The following is a 19582-nucleotide window of genomic DNA, read 5'->3' on the forward strand; positions in this document are numbered from 1 at the left end:
GCGCTCTGCTGAGTTTTCCTGGGAAGTGGGCCGATCAGGGGTTCGGATCCGGGGCGGAGAGGCCGGAAAGTTTTTTTTTTTTAAATGAACCCAGGAAAGCCTCAGAAATAGACTAGTCTGTTACCAGGTGATCTCTTGGCTCCCTCTCCTTTGAAAAGTTGTCACCCTGCCCCGAAAACGGCAGGGGGTCGAGGCCGAGCAAGTGTAAGGCGAGACACCCCTCTCCCCTTGGGCTTCTCCGAACCTCGCGGCGCCCACTGTGCCCCTCCGCTCTTCCGGCGTGCCTGTGTCCGCACGAAGCCAGCGACTCTTTGGTAGAGTAGGCTCCGTGGTTCGACCTGGGTTTACCTGGGCCACAGAGTGTGCAAAAGGTGTAACAGAGCCAGCTGCGAAGGTGAAAGTAGTGGAAAGTTCAGGTCCCAGGTTGAAAGTCTCCTCTCCCTGGGGTTGGATTCTTGGGCTTTGGGTGGAGGGTTGGAGTGGAGCAGTTGGTGGAAAGGGCTCCTTGGCCTCAGTCCAGGCCAACTCACTCCTGGGGTGGCGCAGGCTTGGAGCCAGTGTGGTTAGTCGCCTCGTTCCTGTTGGAGCGTTGGAGCGGCTGGCTGGGCCGTTGTGCCCCAGCCCAGGTGAGGGCCAGGGACCAAGCTGATAAGCAGGAGAAAGGCCAGGTGGTTGCTGCGTTTGTCCCTGGTCTGTCTGGCTTTTGTCTTTCCTTCACTTTGACATGTTTAGGATTCTTTTGAGCACTGGAAAAGACTTGAAAAGAGGGCTCAGAAAGAGGCCTCTGTTGGAGCCAGGGGACCAAGCCTGCTGTGTGCATCAGGTATATGGCACTTCCTGCCCTTATGCTGTGCCTTGCTTTACAGGGGTGGAAATAGGTGCAGAGGAGATAGGTGACTCACCTAGTTGGATGATGGTGGAACTGGCCTCGAGGAACTGTGACCTTCCTGGCCCCCTGGGCCCGGTGTTAATTTCATACAAAGTTTAGATGGCCTTGAACTTCATGTTCTCTTGTTTTTCAGGATCTGCTCATGCCTAGCCCCATACTTCTGCTGGAGGCATTTTTCAATGTTAAAGGTTTTGAATAAAACGGTTGGGATTGGTAACATTTCCTCCACTTCAGTCAAATGGCTTAATGGGTGCTTAACTCCTCAAAACCCCAAAGGTGCCCTCTGAGGCCTGGCCCAGGAGGGCCTTTCAGGTCAGACCAGAGTGCACACCCAGCCCCTGTGAGACACCATCCTGGCTCTTTTGCTGCAGCTCAATGGTCTTAAGGAAATGATTTGGTCTCTTTCAGCCTCAGTTTCCCCGTCTGCCAAATAGGAAACTCATAAAAGTCAATCTCCGTACACTCTACATAAAAAATAGGTAGAAAACACACAACTCAGGAATTAATAATGCACTACCGCACTACCATGGGGAACACACTGTAGTCATTCTTGACGTTTTCTCCTTTGCTTGTTGCCACGAATATAGTCAGGAGGTTGCTTTTTTTTTTTTTAGGAGGTTGCTTTTGAGAGTCATCCAGGGGTTGGTCATAAAAGTTTTTTTTTTTTGATCCAACTTCCTTTCTTGTCCATGGTTGTGAATATCTCTTTGAAGCACCGTGGATGACCTGTGGGGCTTATAGTATCCTGTCTCCATGGTGATGCAGCTGCCCTGTGTTCTATGGGGATTTTCGAATAGATCCTGCTGTTGCATTGACCCTGGGAAGTTAATCTAAACCCAGCATGATGGCCATGTAAATGCCCTGCCTCAAATTTCTGTGGCAAGGCCTGTTGTGTTATTCTTGCCCAGCAGGAAAGAAAGATGGGGCCTGGCTTTGAGGTGGTGTTCAGGTGTAGTTTCTAAGTGATCAGTACACCTTGCTTGTATGGAGTCTCACTTCTGATATTCTGATATTCAGATCTCTGGGGAGATAGGTTCCAGATTCCCATTGGATGCCTGAAGCCTCAGATAGTACACTCTTTATCTGCTAAGCACTGTGATACCGTGATAATCAGTCTGATAACTAAGATGGTTGCTAAGTGATTAACGAGTAGTGTATATAGTGTGGATACATCAGGCAAAGGGGTGATTCATGTCTCCCTCAGGATGAGATTACAACATGCTACTCAAAAGGATGTGCAATTTAAAACTTATAAATTTTTTATTTCTGGAATTTTCCATTTAATATTTTTGGACTGTGGTTGATGGGGTAACTGAAGCCACAGATAAAAGAGGACTTCTTTCATTGCCACAGGGAGGAGGAAGAGGAGCCAACAAGAGTCTTGATATTTAGCAGGAGAAACTAGAATGGCAGAAAAAAGAGTTTGTCAGTTCAGGGTTGGGTCCCTTAGGAGTCTAAATTAAAAAGCTGAGGGGCATCAGGGTCCCTGCATATCAGAGGAAGGCGGGCCTTGAGGGGATATCCATTCAGACTAGAGGAAAAGCCACACCTCTGAGGTTGCAGCAGATCTGGGACACAGCTGGCCCACAACCCAGATCCTTTATTTGTTCCTCTTTTGGTTGGGGCATTTATTTACCTGTTTATTTTAATTATAAAAGCAGTACATATCTGCCTTAGAAATTTTAGCAGAAACAGAATCAAAAAAGAAAAATCATCAATTAACTCACCACCCAGGGGAAAACCACCGTTAACATTTTGATGTGTATCCTTCTAAATTTTCCCAGGTATAGAAATGTTTTTAATCATGTAGAGGTACAAGATCCCAACAATGAATGTAACTGTACTGTATCCCTAAAATGTACCAATAAACTCAACTAAATCTGAAAAAAAAAAAGAAATGTTTTTAAAATACACCTATTGGTATGTGGGTGAGAAAAAACTCCAACATGCATGCACACACATTTTTAACAAAGGGCTCTGGACTGCAGTAAGTAAACCTGTTGAGAGCCAAGGTGTTGGGAATGACTTCCTAGGACCTGTAAGGCTTGGTGCTGTCTGCCCCTTGGACAGGCCAGACCAATAAGGAGACATTTTCTGTGAGACCTGTGTTGGCTCTAATAATTCAGACGCACAGCTCTAGTTACAGTGCTGACGTGAAGAGAAGGCAGATACTAATGATAGGAGAACCTTCATGGTAGTTTGCTAAGTACAGGGTTTGCAACACTTTCACAAATACCTTCTCATTTGATCCTAGCAAGGAGGGGGAATTTTACTCCACGGTGATAGCAAACCAGTATGGAGTGCCAGCTAACTAGGTTTGCAACCCTGGGGAATTTTTAAAAAAATGTTGACACCAGGAAGCCTCCCCAGAATACTGAAACCTGAATTTCTGTGGGTAGGACCTAGGCTAAATGTGATATGCTACCATGGTTGAAAGCTGCTGACTAGGGCCTGTGGGTTTCTGACTCGAGAGTTAGGAAGGTACTTTTCAAAGTGAGAGAATACCAAAATTAGAGGAAGTGGGGCCGGATAATAGATCAAGTGCAGTTGGAATTATGATGACATCACAGTCACTTGGGAGGTCTCTCACAAGCGACCAGTAGCTAATAATATTGTACCAAAATTTGAAAAAAATCTGGTGTTCATGGAATACAGCGGTTTTGGGAGGATCACTATAACTGCATTGTCATTTGCATTCTGACCTTTGTAGCAGGAGAGTAAGGTAGAGAGATGGTGCCCCCAAGTCTTTGTATTTCCCCAGGCACCTCCATGGGGTTGCTGGGCATGAGATCCCCAGCTAGTCTCTGCTAGCCAATGCTGTCTAGGTATGAATCCACACCCTGGTGTTGGTGTGCCTTTTTCTGTTTTGTTTTCCTTTTTTCTCTACATAGGTAATTTGACAAACTAACTGTCCTGCTGGAGTTGGCTGGAGGCGGTTAGTCAGGATTTCTTTTTACAGAGAAATAGCCTGCTTGTCTGTTCTAACAAAATTACATGTAAAACATCACATGTAATGTGGACATTGGACTGAAGTTTCTTTGCTTCCCCATTAAGGTTGTAAACTCTAGGGTATTTTATTCTTATTTTATTCTTATTCAACCCATCTTGTGGTTATTAGGATGGCATTCTTTGAGTTAATATTTCAGATCCATAAACCTGATCTGTATTGGTTAATGTTCTCGTTTGGGTGTGTCTCTAAATAACATGTTGTTTTATTTTGTGTTGATACTAAAAAAAAAAGAAAAAAAATGCAAAACTGGGATGTACCTTAGTGATAGAGCAACTGCCTAGCATGTGGGAATCTCTGGGTTAAATCTCCAGCACTGCACAAAGTAAAACAAAATTCCAGACCTAGAGTCTTTACTGTTAAGTAGATATTTATATCCATTTACATCTATTGTTTTTACTGATTTTTTGGATTCAATTATGCCGTCTTATTTCATGTTACATATTTCTGTGCTCTTTTTATTTTGTCTTTCTTATTTCCTACTACTTTTTTGAGTTGATAGAGGCTTTACTCTTTTTATTTTTCTCTGCTAATTTAGCAGTTTTCTATTTTTTATCTTTTTGCCAGTAGAAGTCCTATCTTCACCTTAAAAATATTTCTTTTCTAAATTATGATTCTTTTGGTTGACAGTGAGTACATACCCATTGCTAACTGATTTAAGTATATAAAGAGAAGATATTGTGGCATAGGAAAGTCTTGGATTAGAAGTAGGTTTTGTTATTCTAAGCCCTGGATCAGGGTTGCAGATGCTGCCCACAGGAAATGTTGATTAGTCAGGCTGAAGACACATGTCTTTGCAGAGGTCAGGGTATGTGTGTGTGTGTCTGTGTGTGTACGTGTGTGTTTGTGTGTTCAGCCCTGTAGAAACCATATAGACTGAGAGTCAGGGAAGCATGGTTCCTAAAAGAGAAATCAAGGTACAGAATCATGAAGAAGAAGGGTTTAAGGCAGGTAGGACACATAAATGCACATTAGGATATCCCTCACCTGTTGTAGAAAGGGTTTGGGTTTTGCTATTTTTTTAAAAGACATTTTTGTGATAACTGTAATATAAGGATAAAAAAAGGTCAGGAAGCATTTCCTGAATCAATTCATTTGTACCCATCCAGTATGCAGATTTGTATTATGCTAGTGGACCCAACCCAGTAGGTGCTATGAAGGCTGAATGGACACAGGCCTGTAAGATGCTTAGCATACTCCTGTCATGTAGTGAGCACTTGACAATTGTGACTGTGTCACCCAGTACAGTAGAAACGTAATTTAGTCCTGCCTTCACAGAGGCCGCTTCCAGCAAGCAATTTAGCAACATGATGGCTTAATATTTTAGCTCTGGACTGTCACTTTTCTTCAAGGCAAAAGTAGAACCCTAAAGTGGTACATAGCTGTTCTGTAATCAAAGGGCGCAGAGCCTTTTCTCAATGAGCAGCTTTGTATCATTCCAGGAAAAGACAGTGTTTTTTTCTGGAAGGAAAGTTAGACACATTTGGTAGGATATGTTGAGCTTCATAAAGGAGCATGCCTTTAAGGGGATATTTTAAAGAAAGACAGAAATTATCCCAGGCCAAGGAAAGAGGAGAGGGCTGAATGTTAAATTATGCTCAGTAAAGGCATTTGAAGAAAAATGACATAGCTTTTAAAAATCATCTTTCTGGTGATTATAAAAATTACACATGTTCATTGTAGAACGATCATGAAATGAAGAAAATAAAAATCAGAGATAATCCTGCTTTTCAGAAATCACCATTGAGAACTTTTGGCATAGTTTTTCTTATTATTTATTGTTTATATGTGAGCTCATGCACACACATTGTTTATAGAATTGGCTATTTACAGATTTGTACTCTGCTTTTTTGATTTAACATTACAGTGTGACTATTTTCTTTTATCATGAAATAGTCTCTGAAAATATTTTTGGCAACCACTAGAATTTCTTCATCCGTTTGTTCTGTAGTTCATTTCTTTCTTGTTGGATGTTGATATTGTAGCTTTTTGCTGTTGTAAATCATGTTACAGGGAACACATTTGTATAGAAACCATACTTCAGGGTATATATTATTTCCTTAGGCAAGATACTCTTTTTTTTTTTGATACTGGGGATCAAACTCTGGACCTTGTGCTTTTGAAGCAGGTGGTGGCACCACTGAGCTAAATTTCTCAAATATAGTGATATGTGATCAAAGAGGAACTTTTTAGAGCTTTGAATGTGCATTGGCAAGTTGGGAACCAGTTTTCTTATGATTTAGGTGTCACTAAGAAAGAGCCGACCAGACATTTTGTGACATGCCTGTACCTTTGAGTTTTACAGAGCAGCAAAAACACATGAACCCCCAGATAACTGAGGCATACAGGACCACAACTAGCCACAATAAAAAAAAATCTACACCTAGACATATAATAATCAAGATCCCAGAAACCCAGCAGAAAAACAAAATACTACAAGCAGTAAGAGAAAAGAACAAATCACATGCAAAGGAAAGCCCATCAGAATCACTGCAGACTTTTCAACACAAACCCTTAGGGCAAGGAAAGCCTGGAATGAGATATTTCAAGTACTAAAAGAGAACAACCTCCAGCCTAGACTGATGTATCCTGCAAAACTCTCTTTCAAAATGGATGGGGAAATAAGATACTTCCACGATAAAGAATACCTGAGAAACTACATGAATACCAAACCAACACTACAAGCAATTCTAAACAAGATCCTAGAAAAAGACAATGAAGGCAACAGCACCATGAGGCCCAACAGAGCAAATCAAATAGGCAAGGCAAGAAACTAAAAGGAGAAGATGAAAAAGTAAAAAGAGTCAACAAAAGGCCAATAACATGTCAATAATAAGTCAGTACATATCAGTTATAACCATTAATGTCAATGGCCTCAACTCACCAATCAAGAGAAATAGACTGGCAAGATGGAATAAGAAGCAAAATCCAACAGTATGTTATATACAAGAAACACACCTAGTGCAAAAAGAAGCCCATAGACTGAAAGTGAAAAGATAGAAAACAATTCTCCATGTGACAGGAGCCCAGAAAAAAGCAGGGGTAGCAATCTTATTTGCAGACAAAGCAAATTTCAAACCAAAACTGATTCTAGTATTATTGATGTAGGATGGTACTGTATCATACCTCTGAATGTAAAATATCTTGTACCTGCTTTATGATATGTAGTAGTGACCATGTTTTATCAGAGCTATCTTTAATGATATTACTCTAGAATGTTCTCTTTCCAGATGATGATTAAGATGCTAATTTAAAAAAATGGTGCCAGGTACGACAACAGCAACAGAACTTTGCTGTTTTCTGGATAGTATTCTTCTCTTTGTTTTTTTGTTTTTGTTTTTTTAATGGAATATGCTGAATGTCTATAATTTTGTTCAGATGACTGCAGAACCTGGAAAAGCTGTTGCTGCTATTGATGAATAACATACTGCTCTTACTGGTCTTTTTATATAAATATAAATATATATATACATATATATATATAATTTGAATTTTTGGAAACTTCAACGATGCTGTCAACTTTGGAAAAAGTTATCCCAATTTACTGTGTTGAGTTGGCATTGTACAGAAATGGACAGCCATATTGGTTTAGAAATGTTAATATTTTAATTTTGATTTTTATTTTTTTCCATCTGTACAGGGGTAACGCTCTGTATTAAATATGTAAGGTCATATCTACGTGGATTTGATTACACAAACTAATAAAGTATTCTCCAAATAATGAAAGAAAAGAGAATAAGATAAGACTACAAGAGCAAGAAGCAATTTAAATATGTTCAGGGACCATTTTCATCTTCAAAATTAAGGATTATTTTAATTTCACATCATTGCCTTTTCTCTTTTATTTTCCTTTTTAGTTTTATTTTAGGATTCCCTATTTTTAATGTCCATACAGAGATTTCTTTCACTGAAATACTGAATAGTTTCTTTGGTGTGAAAAACTATAATAGTACACAGGATCGTGATGAGATAATTAATAATGTAAATAGGAAGTAAAGGGCTAAAGGTGTGGGGAAAGTGGGAAGGGTGGGGGAAAGTTAATAAGGGAGAGGAAAAAATATGAGAAATTGAAAAAATGGAAATAAAGTGTTTGTAAATGGGGAGGGGAGGAGGGGGTGAAGGGAGGGCAGGGACAAGGGGAAAAAAATAGAATTAAGACCTATCATGTAAAGGTACAGGATCTCAATAATGAATGTAACTGTATTGTATACCTAGATTGTACCAATAAACTCAATAAAAAAACAAAACACATGAACCCCAAACAGGAGAAGGGTTTGCATGTGGTTCCAACTCTGTTTGTTCAAGCAGAGAAGAAATACATTTTAATCCAAAACAGTAGGAGTGTGATTCAGACTAAAAACAAGTTTTTTATGTTGAATAAACTACTTCACTTTGAAAACCTTACTTCACCATCCTTTTCACTTACCTCTACTTGAACCTGAGCATGTTTAAAGTTATTTTAGCTACACCTCTTTTTAAAGGTTAAAAAAAAAAAACTTTAAAGAGTCAGGCATTTAGCTCAGTGGTGCTACCGCCTGCCTTGAAAGTGTAAGGACCTGAGTTTGATCCCTGGTACCAAAAAGAAAAAAACAACTTTATTTTTAGGTTTACAAAACACCCTTTTCATGTAAATGTGTTAGCTTTGTATTCTTTAACAAATATCTGAGATAAAATCAACTTATAAAAAGATTTATTTTGGCTCACAGTTTTGAAAGTGTTTGCCTATGACCCATTAGCCCTGTTTTTTTTGAGCCTGTGGCTGCACAGCATGGTGGGAGTGACTGACAGAACAAACTGGTCACTTCTTGGCTGGGAACTAAAGAGAGGGGTACAGACTGGGGTCTCACAGTCTCCTTTGAGGATATGCTCCCAGTGGCCTCAAACTCTCACTGTGCCCCAACGCTTTTTTTTTTTATTCTGGTAGTGGGGATCGAACTTGGGACCTTGTGCTTGCAAGGCAGGCAGTGGAACCACTGAGCTAAATCCCCAGCCCTGTACCCCAACTCTTAATGGTCCTACTACCTTTCAGTAACACCAGCCTGGGAACCAGGCCCTCAACACAGTGGCCTTTGGGGAATATTTTAGATCCAAACTATAGCAGTAAGCAGTTACTTCTTTCTGAGATTCCTAGTGGGCTGCATTTCAGTACTGTACAGTTTCTCTATGTTTCTTGTCTGCTACTCAGAAGCTTAATAGTCCAGACACATTTTTTTAATACTCTTATACATAGACATTTGATCTGTCACCCTGCTTGTTCAGAAGGGCCTTGCTTTAGCTGTGCTGATTGCTGGCTGGTCTTCAGTACTTAGCTCCTCCCTAAATAATTCCAGCTGATCCCCTGCTAGGCCCCAGTGTTCAAACTCTGGTTCTTCTGCTGTCCCTGTGATATCTTTCTGAGCTTGCTGTTAGCTACTTCCTGCTGATAATTTCCTTAGTCAGTTTAGGAGTTTGTTTTCAGCTACTGAGAGGATAGAATTCTGTGTCAATTAGGAAGGGAACCTTCAGTGCATAGATGCAGTGAATGCCACTAAACAAAGAGGGAGCCTATTGTTTCTTGTAACTGCCAGTCAAGACTCCTTGAAGTTGGGTGGGCCTACCCTCACCATGTCAGGGACTAGGGACGACCCTCTGCAGAGCCCTTCCCAGATGTTTGTGTTCTAGCCATGGTTCTAGTGTACACATTCAGCATATCACCTTTGTGCAAGCAGTCATGGGATGCTAGATGTTGGGAAAAGGTAGGGAGGGGCAAGTATATGAGTAACAGGAATGCTGTGAGGGGCACCTGCTAAGATAGAGGTGCTTTGAGGGGCCAGCACGGAGTTCCCAGGGGAGTGTTGGGCTGTGCATGTCCTCAAGGAGGACAGGAGAGTTCTCCCAGTAGAGAAAGGAGCAGAGGGCATGCCGGGCAGAGGGAACAGTTGTAGGAGAGGCCTGGCATTGGGGCTGGAACAGATAGTTTGGGGGACAAGTGATACTTCTTTCTGCCTAGTTCATGTATTGCTCAAATCTGCAAATTGCTTTTAGTTTACAAACAGTATCCCACAGAGCTGAGTGTGGTGGCACATGTCTGTAATCCCAAGACTCGGGAGCCTGAGGCAGGAGGATCATCAGGAGTTTAAGGTCAACCTGGGCTAATTAGTGAGCTCAAGGCCAGCTTGACTATATAGTGGGACCCTGTCTCAAACAAACAAACAAACAAACAACACCAATATTCCATAGGGAAAGGTTGTTTGGAGTCATGATGAGAACTTTCTTGGCATCCTCTGGGGCTCCTTGTGTCACGTGGTGGGGGGCTTTGGGACGGCCACATAACCAGCGGGTTATTTCCCATTCCCCAGGGAAGCCTGGAGGCCATGATTTATGACCTCTGTCTTTTCATCTCCAGCTCCAGCGTTAGCTAGGTTCTCAATTTCTGAAGTTGTGCTGTATTTGTAGGTGCAAAGAGGAGAAATATGATTATGAATATTTGCCCACGACATCTGTTATCATAGCCTTTTATAATGAAGCCTGGTCAACACTCCTTCGGACGGTTTACAGTGTTCTCGAGACGTCCCCAGACATCCTGGTGGAAGAAGTTATCCTGGTAGATGACTACAGTGACAAAGGTAAAGTCTCATAGGGGCTCTGGCAGGGTCTGGCCTTCCATGGCAGTGGCAGGGAGTTGGGGAGAGTGTGGTAGAGGAGGCCCAGTAAATATGAGTTTTCGGTGTCCTGTGTGCCTAATGGTGACCTCAGGGAGAGCGGTCCAGGCCCAGGAACAGCCAGTGCAGAAGCTGAAATGAGTATGGGGAGGTAATATGGGCGATGAGGCTACAGGGAGGGCAGGGCCAGACCGGGTAGGACCTCAGAGGCCACATAAGGCCTTGAAGCTTCTGTGTGGAGAGCTGTCACAGGCTTAAGGGGGACAGGAAAGTCCCGGTTAGTCTGAAAGCTTTCTGGGCCTGCTATGTGGAGAGGAACCAGTGGCAGGGACAGTCTTGGGCAAGGATGGAAATGTGGCTGGGGTGGGTTTCTGTGCACAGCAAGAGTCTTGGCTTGTCTGGGACTAGTGGTATCCATGGGGTGACATCAGCCAATGACTGTAGTGACCAGCTGAAGCAAAGGCAGCTGAGCTTAATTAATGTCAGGACTGTAACAGCAGGTGGAGCCATGGGCTTCACTGTCAGCTTGTTTCAAGCCAGACTACCCAAGAGATGAATAGTTATGCTTGCCGGGTAGGGGCTCTGGAGGATGCCCTGCTTGGTCCGTCTGACTTAAGAGCTGGCGCACCTGTGTTCTAATTGGCATGGGTGTTAGGTTGTTCTCACAGACACTCAAAATTACAGTGATTCACACAAGGTAGAAACAGCATGTCACAAGTCTGGTGTGACAATCAAGGATGTGTTTGGGGTTGGTACCTGCCCCAACTCCTGTCTGCCTTGGGAGGTTGTGCTCCTCACCGTACCCCCAACCTAGGCCAGCCAGAAGGGGGTGGAGGGGAGGGATTGCCCTTTCTCTTTAAGGGCAGTACCTGGAAATCTCCCCTTGCCCGCATCCTATGGGGCAGAACATGGATGCTTGGCCACGTCTAGCTGTAAGGGAGGCTGGGAAATGAGGCCTTTATCTTTGTGGCCATGCAAAGGTCAGAAGAACGGGGATTACAGGACAAGCAGCAGTGTCCGTGGCAGTCAGGCTGGAGTATGATACTGAGTGGATCCTCCTAGGCACTGAGCTCTGGGTCACCAGGCAGCTTCACCATGGTCCATTTGTGTTCAGTTTTTTGGGGCATTTTTTTGGTACTGGGGATCGAACTTGGGTCATTGCACTTGAGAGGCAGGTGGTGGAACCACTGAGCTAAATCCCGGGCCCACCCTGGTCCAGGTGTGGCACCTTTGGTGTCATTTGTCTTCTCTGAGCCTGTTTTTCACCTGTGACTGGCTTTATCCACATTGATGTCAGAGTGTTGCATTGAGGTAGCAGCTAGCTCATAGTAGGAACTTACCTACATTTCCTTTTCCTTTCCCTCCAGGGCTGTTTAAGTCTGTTTGTAAATGCCAGTTGAGGGGGGGTCACACTGCATGGACTTGAATCGCTCCTGTAGCAACTCATGACAATACAACTTTGAGCAGTGACTTCAGTCACTTTCCTCCTTGGCTTCAGGCCCTTTCAAATGGGAATAAACATAGTTCTTACTTTGTAAGATCATTGTGAGGATTAAATGAGGTAAAGTAGGTAATATCTTGATTAGTGCCCAGCAGAGAGGTAGTTTTGTTAAATGGAACTTCTATTTTTGTAAAAACTATAAAATGAAAAAAACACCATTTCACCGAGGTTGTAATATAAAAACAAATATCTGGTGGCTTCCTTTATGGATCAGCAGCTCCTCAGCAGGCAGGAGTGGGAGGCAACGTGAGCAGCCTCTGCAAAGCTCCGTTCTTGCCACCTGTAGAGAAGGGTGGGCCGAGCTCTCCCTTCATCCCCTGGTGTTGACTGGCCCAGGTAGGGAGGGTCCCCAGGACCTGGACGGAGTTAAGCAGTACCTGCCTCTTCGTTGTTTTCTGCAGTGTCAGGATGAGTTTAATAAAGGGGGCAGCCCCCATTGTAGGAAGACAGGTACAGCAGACATGAAATTAATGCTCACAAAACCCATCATGAATGCGGAGACTGCTTTATGTGTTCATTGTTACTGCAGCTAACTAGCTTTGCTTGCAGAATCATTGCCCTTGTTGGTGCCATCAGCTTATTGCAGTTATACTTAGGATTTCAAAAGAAAGCCAGTGAATTTTTAAGTGTCAGGGATAGAGAAGCATTTTCATAAACTGAAGCAACCGAGAACATTTTACACCACTTTCAAGGCTGAGGGTTTTGCACCAAAGTTCACATTGGTGTGGGGAAGTTCTCTCCTTTCCCTTTTGCCTGAGTGGGTTCCCCACCGCCTCCCCTGACCCACTGAGGGTGTGGATAGATAGAACTCCAGTCCCAATCCCACCTGGGAGACTGGGAGACCTGGAGGCCAGCGCTTCCTTGAAAAGGGTATGTATGAGAGGCCATTACCCTCTCAGCTCTCTTCCTGTTCTGCAGATTGGCAGAAACATCCACTCCTGACAGATTTCGATTTTTTTTTTTTAATAAGGATGGGAAATTGTGGGAGAAAGCCCTGAGGGCTGATGTGAAGCTTGTGGGGTCTGGAACCATTCTTTGGGTTCAAATTATGTCTCCTTATCTTGCTTTGTCTGTGATCCTGGGCAAGTTACTTAGCCACTCTGGCCCAATGTCCATCTGTGGAATGGGGATAATACTGGTACTTACCTCACAGGATCGTTAAGGAGATCAGATGAGTAGTCTATAAGTCACTCAGAACTTTGCAAAACAGGCTGCTGCTTCTACTATACAAACTAAAGTGCTCCTGAGAAAATGTCTACTAACATAAGTACTGTTTTTATAAATATTTTGTTAACCATGTTTTCATCAGTATAATGAAATACCTGATACAGGGTACCTATGAGGAGGAAGTTTCTTTAGCTCACAGTTTTGGGAGTTCAAGGCGATGGCGCAGGAGGCATCAGTTCAGTTCTTGGCTTGAACACACCATGGCGGATGTCAGTGGGGGAGTGAGGTGGGGGGAGGCAGAGCAAGTGATTACATCTCCATCCAGGAAAACAGAGGAGAGACTGGGTCCCAGCACCCCCGCCCCCAGAGGGTGTTGGTCAGTGACCAAGACCTCCCATTAGGCCCCACTTCCCCAACTTTCTACCTCCTCCCAACAGCGCCCCCTGGGAGCCAAGTCTATAATCACCGCGCACCCCTGGGGGATGTAGACCATATTTAAACCATAGCATTGTGGTTGGATGATTGATATGTTTGTTTGAGTTTTTTGTTGTTGTGTTTTTTTTTTTTTTTTTTTTAACTGAGGATTGAACTCAGGACCTTACGCTTGCAAGGCAGGCATGGTACCACTGAGTTAAATTCTTGGCCCCATTCATATGTTTTTAATTTTCAGATTTTTTTTTTGAGAAAGGGTCTCACTATGTATTTAAGACTGACCTGGAACTCACTATGTAGTTCAGGCTGGTCTCGAACTCACAGCGATCCTTTTATCTCAGCCTCCCAAGTGCTGTGATTACAGGTATGCACCACCACGCTCAGCTTTTTCAGATGTTTATAAGTGAAGCTTATAAAGTATTTGTTGGTGCCAGCTTTGTTATGATACGTTCAGGTACCACACCATTCATCTGTTTAGAGCTTACAATTCAAAATGCATGTGTTTGTTAGGGAGCCAATGTTTCTGAGTTCCTCTATCCCAGCTTTCCCAAGCTGTCACAGCACTTCAGTGGTTCTGGGCGAGCTGGTTCAGGTGGTAAACAAAGGAGGTACGTATCTCTTTCATCTTCTGGGGACAGGGAGGCCCTGGAAGGACCTGACTTGGATGAAGTGCTCTGCAAAGACCTGTTACAGTGACCCTTGCTTCTCTGCTTGTCCCCCAGAGCACCTGAAGGAGCGCCTGGCTGAGGAGCTGTCAGCCCTGCCCAAGGTGCGCCTGATCCGCGCCAGCAAGAGGGAGGGCCTGGTGCGAGCCCGGCTGCTGGGGGCTTCTGCGGCCAGGGGCGATGTGCTGACCTTCCTGGACTGTCACTGTGAGTGCCACGAGGGGTGGCTGGAGCCACTGCTGCAGAGGTGCGTGAGCTGCCACAAGGGGAAGGCCTGGGAGGGTCACCACCTTAGAGGGAAGCAGGGACAGACTGGAGCCTGGGTCAGATGCTCCAGGGGCAGGTCCGCTGTGACAGTGTGCTGCTGGGTGATGGGACAGATGGAACGCGCTTCCAGTACGGCAGGAATAACAGGCCCTCTGTTGCTGTTTGCTTTTTTAAAAAATTTCTTTATTAGTACATTTGTGGTACCCAGTGACATTTATCGTGGGCAGTTTGTGCATGTACGTAACACATCTTTATTCTTTTTCTGTGCTTGCTCTGTCTGGCTCTTGTTCCCCTCCATTTGAGAAAGGTCTGTTTTCAGTTTTTTCTTTGACTCTTTTTTTTTTTCATCCCCTTTCCTCCCTCACCCCTTCCTCCATCTCTTGTTCCCCTTCACATTTAAAAAAGATCTCCTTTCTATTATCTTTTATTTTAATCTTTATTTATATTTTGAGTTTTTTGAATAAGAGAAACCATGCAAAATTTAAGCTTGTGTATCTGATTTATGTCACTTAACATTATGGTCTATCCATTCACTGACAGATGCCTTAAGTTTATCCTTTATAGCCTTCTTTATGCCTTAAGTTTATCCTTCTTTACTACTCCATTATGTATAAATACCACATTTCTTTGTCCATTCACCTGTTGATGGGCATATAGGCTGTTCCAAGATTTAGTTATTGTGAATTGTGCTGCTATAAATATGGGTGTGCATGTATCCCTGTAATATGATGACTTTAACTCTTTTGGGAAGATAGCAAGAAAGGGAATAGTTCAGTCAAATGGAATTTCTAGTTCTAGTTTTCTGAGGAGTCTCTATACTGATCTCCGTAGCAGTTGTACCAGTTAACACTCCCACTAACAGCATAGAAGGGTTCCTTTCTCCCCATAGCCTCGCTAGCATTTGTTCTTATTTGATTTCTTGATATGAAAAAATGTTCAGCATCACTGGCCATTCCAGAAATGCTGTTTGCTTTTATTGTTACTTAGCCAGTTCATTGTAGAAGACTAGGAAGTATCATAAATCAAACCATTTTAAAAAGCTGGTGGGCCGGGGATTTGGCTCAGTGGTTCCGTCACCTGCCTCACGAGCACAAAGATCTGAGTTCAATCCCCGGTACCCAAAAATAATAAATAAATAAAAAAGCTCGTGTTATACATCTTTTATTTTTGAGATAGGGTCTCAGTCTGTAGTTGAAGCTGACCTTGAACTCTGTAGCCTAGGCTGGCCTTGAACTTGCAGTGATCCTCCTGCCTCTGTCTCCCACGCGCTGGAATTACTGGTGTGCACCACCATACCCAGCCTTGTCTTCACACTTTTAAGGAATATACACTACTATGCATGTTTTTTCAGGCAGGGCTTACTTTTCCATCACACTCAGGAAGCACAATGCCTAGGGCCCTTAAAACTCAAAGGGACCCACAGGCGTTTTTCTACATGTTTGTGTTTGTGGTACTTCACCTGGCATCCGGAGCCTTGCATGTGCTCGGCAGGAGTTCTACCCCTGAGGGTATCCCCAGCCCTACAAAAATGGTTTTATCTTAGTTTTTCAAATCAAAAGGAAAAACATGATATATTATTATCCAATGTGAGTTTATTTTTTTTCTTATGATTTATTTTTTTAATTTTGTTTAAAAATTTTTTGTTACTACTTGTTTGTAGTACTTACGGTTACATGTATCGTGGGGAGTGGGTACTATACGTATACATAACGGATTTTAATCCTTATATATGAGTTTATAATAATGAATGTAGCCTTCATTATGTTTGTCTTTATACCTGTGTAATAATAAAATATACTTTGAAATTTGTATATACATGGAGAAGAGGCCTATGAAAGCCTTTCTGTGGCCTTATTTTTGAGACCCATTTTGCCGGCTGCTCCACAGCCTCTTACTATATCCTTTTTATCATGGCTTGGTTTTTGCTCTCTTCTGTTTGCGCCTCCTGGCAACTCCCACTGAGGTCAGGAGCTGGGCCGGTAGACCAAGAGTTCCCCTTGGAGGGAGAGGAAGGTGTGAGGAGGTCTGTTCAGTTCCTCCTCTATGGGACTGGCAAAAGGTCTGAGGGTCAGGAAAATCCTGCAGCTGGGAACCTGCTCTGCATAGCCCCTGATGCTTGGTTGCTAGAATCTGTCTGAGGGAGCTGCCCATCCCTTCCTTTCCTGGGTGAGGCCATGCCACCCTATGCTCTGCTATAAGCAGAGAAAATCCTGCTTTCTTGTCCCCTCTGGCTGCTATGGCTGCCTCTTTCTCCTGCTTAGCCCTGAAGGGTGTCAGCAGAAGAAGAGACTCAGGGCTGCTCAGTTTATTTGGAATGTAAGACTGTCTGGAACCTGGGCCAGAGACTCCCCTTGTGACCCTTCCCCCACCTCCAGACTGGTGTGGAGTCTTTGGAGGAGGTCTGAAGGGAACCTTTTCCTCTTGGACTGATGCACTAATGCTGCCTAGAATTCCTCCGCAGTATATAGTATGCCCATCCCCTCCCAGTGACCAAGACCTTGCTCTATACCTGTGTATGAGGCTTTCTCTACCCTGGCCACCCAATGGAAATGCCTGGGGGATTGTTAAATGTGCTAACATGTGTTCCTGCAGCACATTGTTTGGATCTGATGCTTAGGAGTGAGGCCTAGGCTTCTGGATGTTTCCAGAGCTCTCCTGGGGACTTTGATGTGTACTGGTCAGGCCGTAGACTGTGCCTCAGGCAATCTCAGCCAGGAACAAGGTCTTCTACCCTTGAAGAGCTTTTTTTTTTGGTATCTGAGAAGGTATTCTTTGTTGTCATGTCAACCAGGTAGTGCTGCTGGTAGTGAGTGCAAGGAATGACAAGTGACCTGCAGCACAGTGCAGGTCAGCTCTGCACAACCAAGGAAGGTTCCCCCTCGACACCAGGTGGTGCATCCCCAGAGAACACAACGTTCTCCACTCATGGTTCAGAGTCCTCTGTACCAGGGCCAGCACAAGCCTTCTCCTTTGTTAAACTTAGCTGACCATAGTTCCAACCAGCTTAATGACAAGTTATGAGTTCCTGGAGAGTTGGTCTTTGCCAGGGGCCAGACAGCATCTTGGAATTGGCCCAAGAGGTCGGTGATCAGGCTGCTCAGCCTTTTTAACAATGTCCTCAATTTATTTAAAGAAGTAGGCGTTGGTGGAGACCTCATCTGGAGCTTCCTTAATTTGGTGACCTCGTAGGCTTGATTCTCTCTGCCTTATCCAGCATCTGCTGAACAGTGCAATTTTCCCACACAGGTGTAGTATTTATAATGCCCCCTTTGACTTTCTGGTGTTATTCCAGGCACTTACAGCTTCAGGCTGGTTGAACTCTGTTTCACTGTTTTGTGCTGTGTGACCTTTAGGGTTTTCAGGTTTTAAGTTTGAGATAACAGTGCTGCCTCCCCTCTTCCCCCATAGCCCAGAGAAATCTAGTCTTTGCATGTGGTCCAGTCTTGATTGTCTTTCCTGGGGTGGTATCACATGCAAAGAATCACAGCCTGGGCACATGCTGAAAGTGGCTGGGTTTGTAAGCTATCTTCTCTGTTGCAGAGAAGATAGCTGGAGCATACTCAGGCTGATACCTGCATTTGCAAGTTTCAGAAATTTTTGCTGTTTGTATTATGTCAAAATACCAAAAATGAAAAGAATAACAATAGTACCAGGTTCTCTGACAGCCAACTTAACAAATATCACCCCTAGGAATCTTCACGTTAAGACTATCAGCAGGAATTACCATTCCAGGGTCACCAATGAGACATTGACTTCTAAGAGGTCAGGTGAGTTAGCTAGTGTCACTCAGTAAATAAGGAGCAGGAGTAGAATTTATAGTCTTAACTGCAAAGCTGGCCCTTTAGTCTGGGTGCAGCTCTTCTTAGCTGATTCTTTCTTGACATTAAGATGTTTCTTTGTGATTAATTCTCTTGCATTTCTGAGAAATTAATAATCTGCTTTCTGATTTAAAAGTCACCTTTGGTTTTCCCACGTCTTGACTTTCACAGAGTTTGAATTGAGACAGACTGTCCATGGATAGAATCAGAATATCGAAGCTACGCGATTTTCCCTATTTTCCTGTTAAAGCTCCCTTTCCCTTCCTCCAGTGTCTGGTCACCTGCCACCCCCCACCCTCCCGACCCACAGCTGGGGACTCTGGATAAGGAAAGCTGGCTTCTCACACAGGTCTTCCCTCTTCCTGCCAGGAGGAGGAGAGTCCATTCTCCACTTTCCTAGTTGTCCTGGTACCTACCGCAGAGGTGAAACGGGATGTCTTGGGTTTGTGCAGGATCCACGAGAAGGCGTCAGCAGTGGTGTGCCCCGTGATCGATGTCATCGACTGGAACACCTTCGAGTACTTGGGCAACTCTGGGGAGCCCCAGGTTGGCGGCTTCGATTGGCGGCTGGTGTTCACGTGGCACGTGGTCCCCGAGCGGGATAGGTTGCAGATGAAGTCCCCCATCGATGTCATCAGGTCCGGCTTTGCCCTCTAGGGAACTCTGGAGTGTGCCTCGCTGCCCCAGCTAACTTCAGTGAATGTCCCCCTGGAAGAGATGTTAGCCATCAGCTTCCTTCCCCACCCTCTAGTCTTTTCCCAAAGTATTTATTTTTATTCGATATCTTTGTTATGCAAATACATTTTATATTGGTACGCTTTAATTTATTTAATTTTTAAAAGGAGAAATATGTGAGACTTAAAATTTACCTTTCTTTTTCTTTGATGGTGTTGGGGAGTGAAGCCAGGGCCTCCCACACACGCTAGGCTTGTTTCCCAGTCTTTGTTCTCTAGGATTCTAAAAGCACAAGCAGGCTGGGATGTAGCTCAGTGGCATAGTGTTTGCCTAGAATGACTGAGGCCTTGGGTTCAATCCCCAGCATTGCATTAAAAAAGCACAAGGACTTCCTTATCCCTTGGATTTTTCTCTTTTTGCGGTACTTTGGATTGTACCCAGGGCCTTACCCATACAAAGCAAGTGCTGTTCCACTGAAATACATCCCCAGACGCCTTTTATTTTATATATATGTGTGTGT

At 43.8% G+C, this 19582-nt stretch overlaps 1 protein-coding gene across 1 annotated transcript in view; it reads left to right on the forward strand.

Moving 5' to 3' along the window:
• The first annotated feature begins 4789 nt into the window (after window positions 1-4789).
• The window catches only part of Galnt12 (polypeptide N-acetylgalactosaminyltransferase 12), a 27272-nt gene continuing 12479 nt past the window's right edge, over window positions 4790-19582 (forward strand). The window contains exons 1-4 of the mRNA XM_010614431.2: window positions 4790-4813; window positions 10315-10501; window positions 14360-14549; window positions 18840-19025. Of these exons, the coding sequence (XP_010612733.1) occupies window positions 4790-4813; window positions 10315-10501; window positions 14360-14549; window positions 18840-19025 (587 nt within the window). The remainder of the gene's footprint in view (window positions 4814-10314; window positions 10502-14359; window positions 14550-18839; window positions 19026-19582) is intronic.

Source organism: Fukomys damarensis, unplaced genomic scaffold (genome assembly GCF_012274545.1).
Source record: "Fukomys damarensis isolate Sample0158 unplaced genomic scaffold, DMR_v1.0_HiC HiC_scaffold_36, whole genome shotgun sequence".
NCBI classification, from domain to species: domain Eukaryota; kingdom Metazoa; phylum Chordata; class Mammalia; order Rodentia; family Bathyergidae; genus Fukomys; species Fukomys damarensis.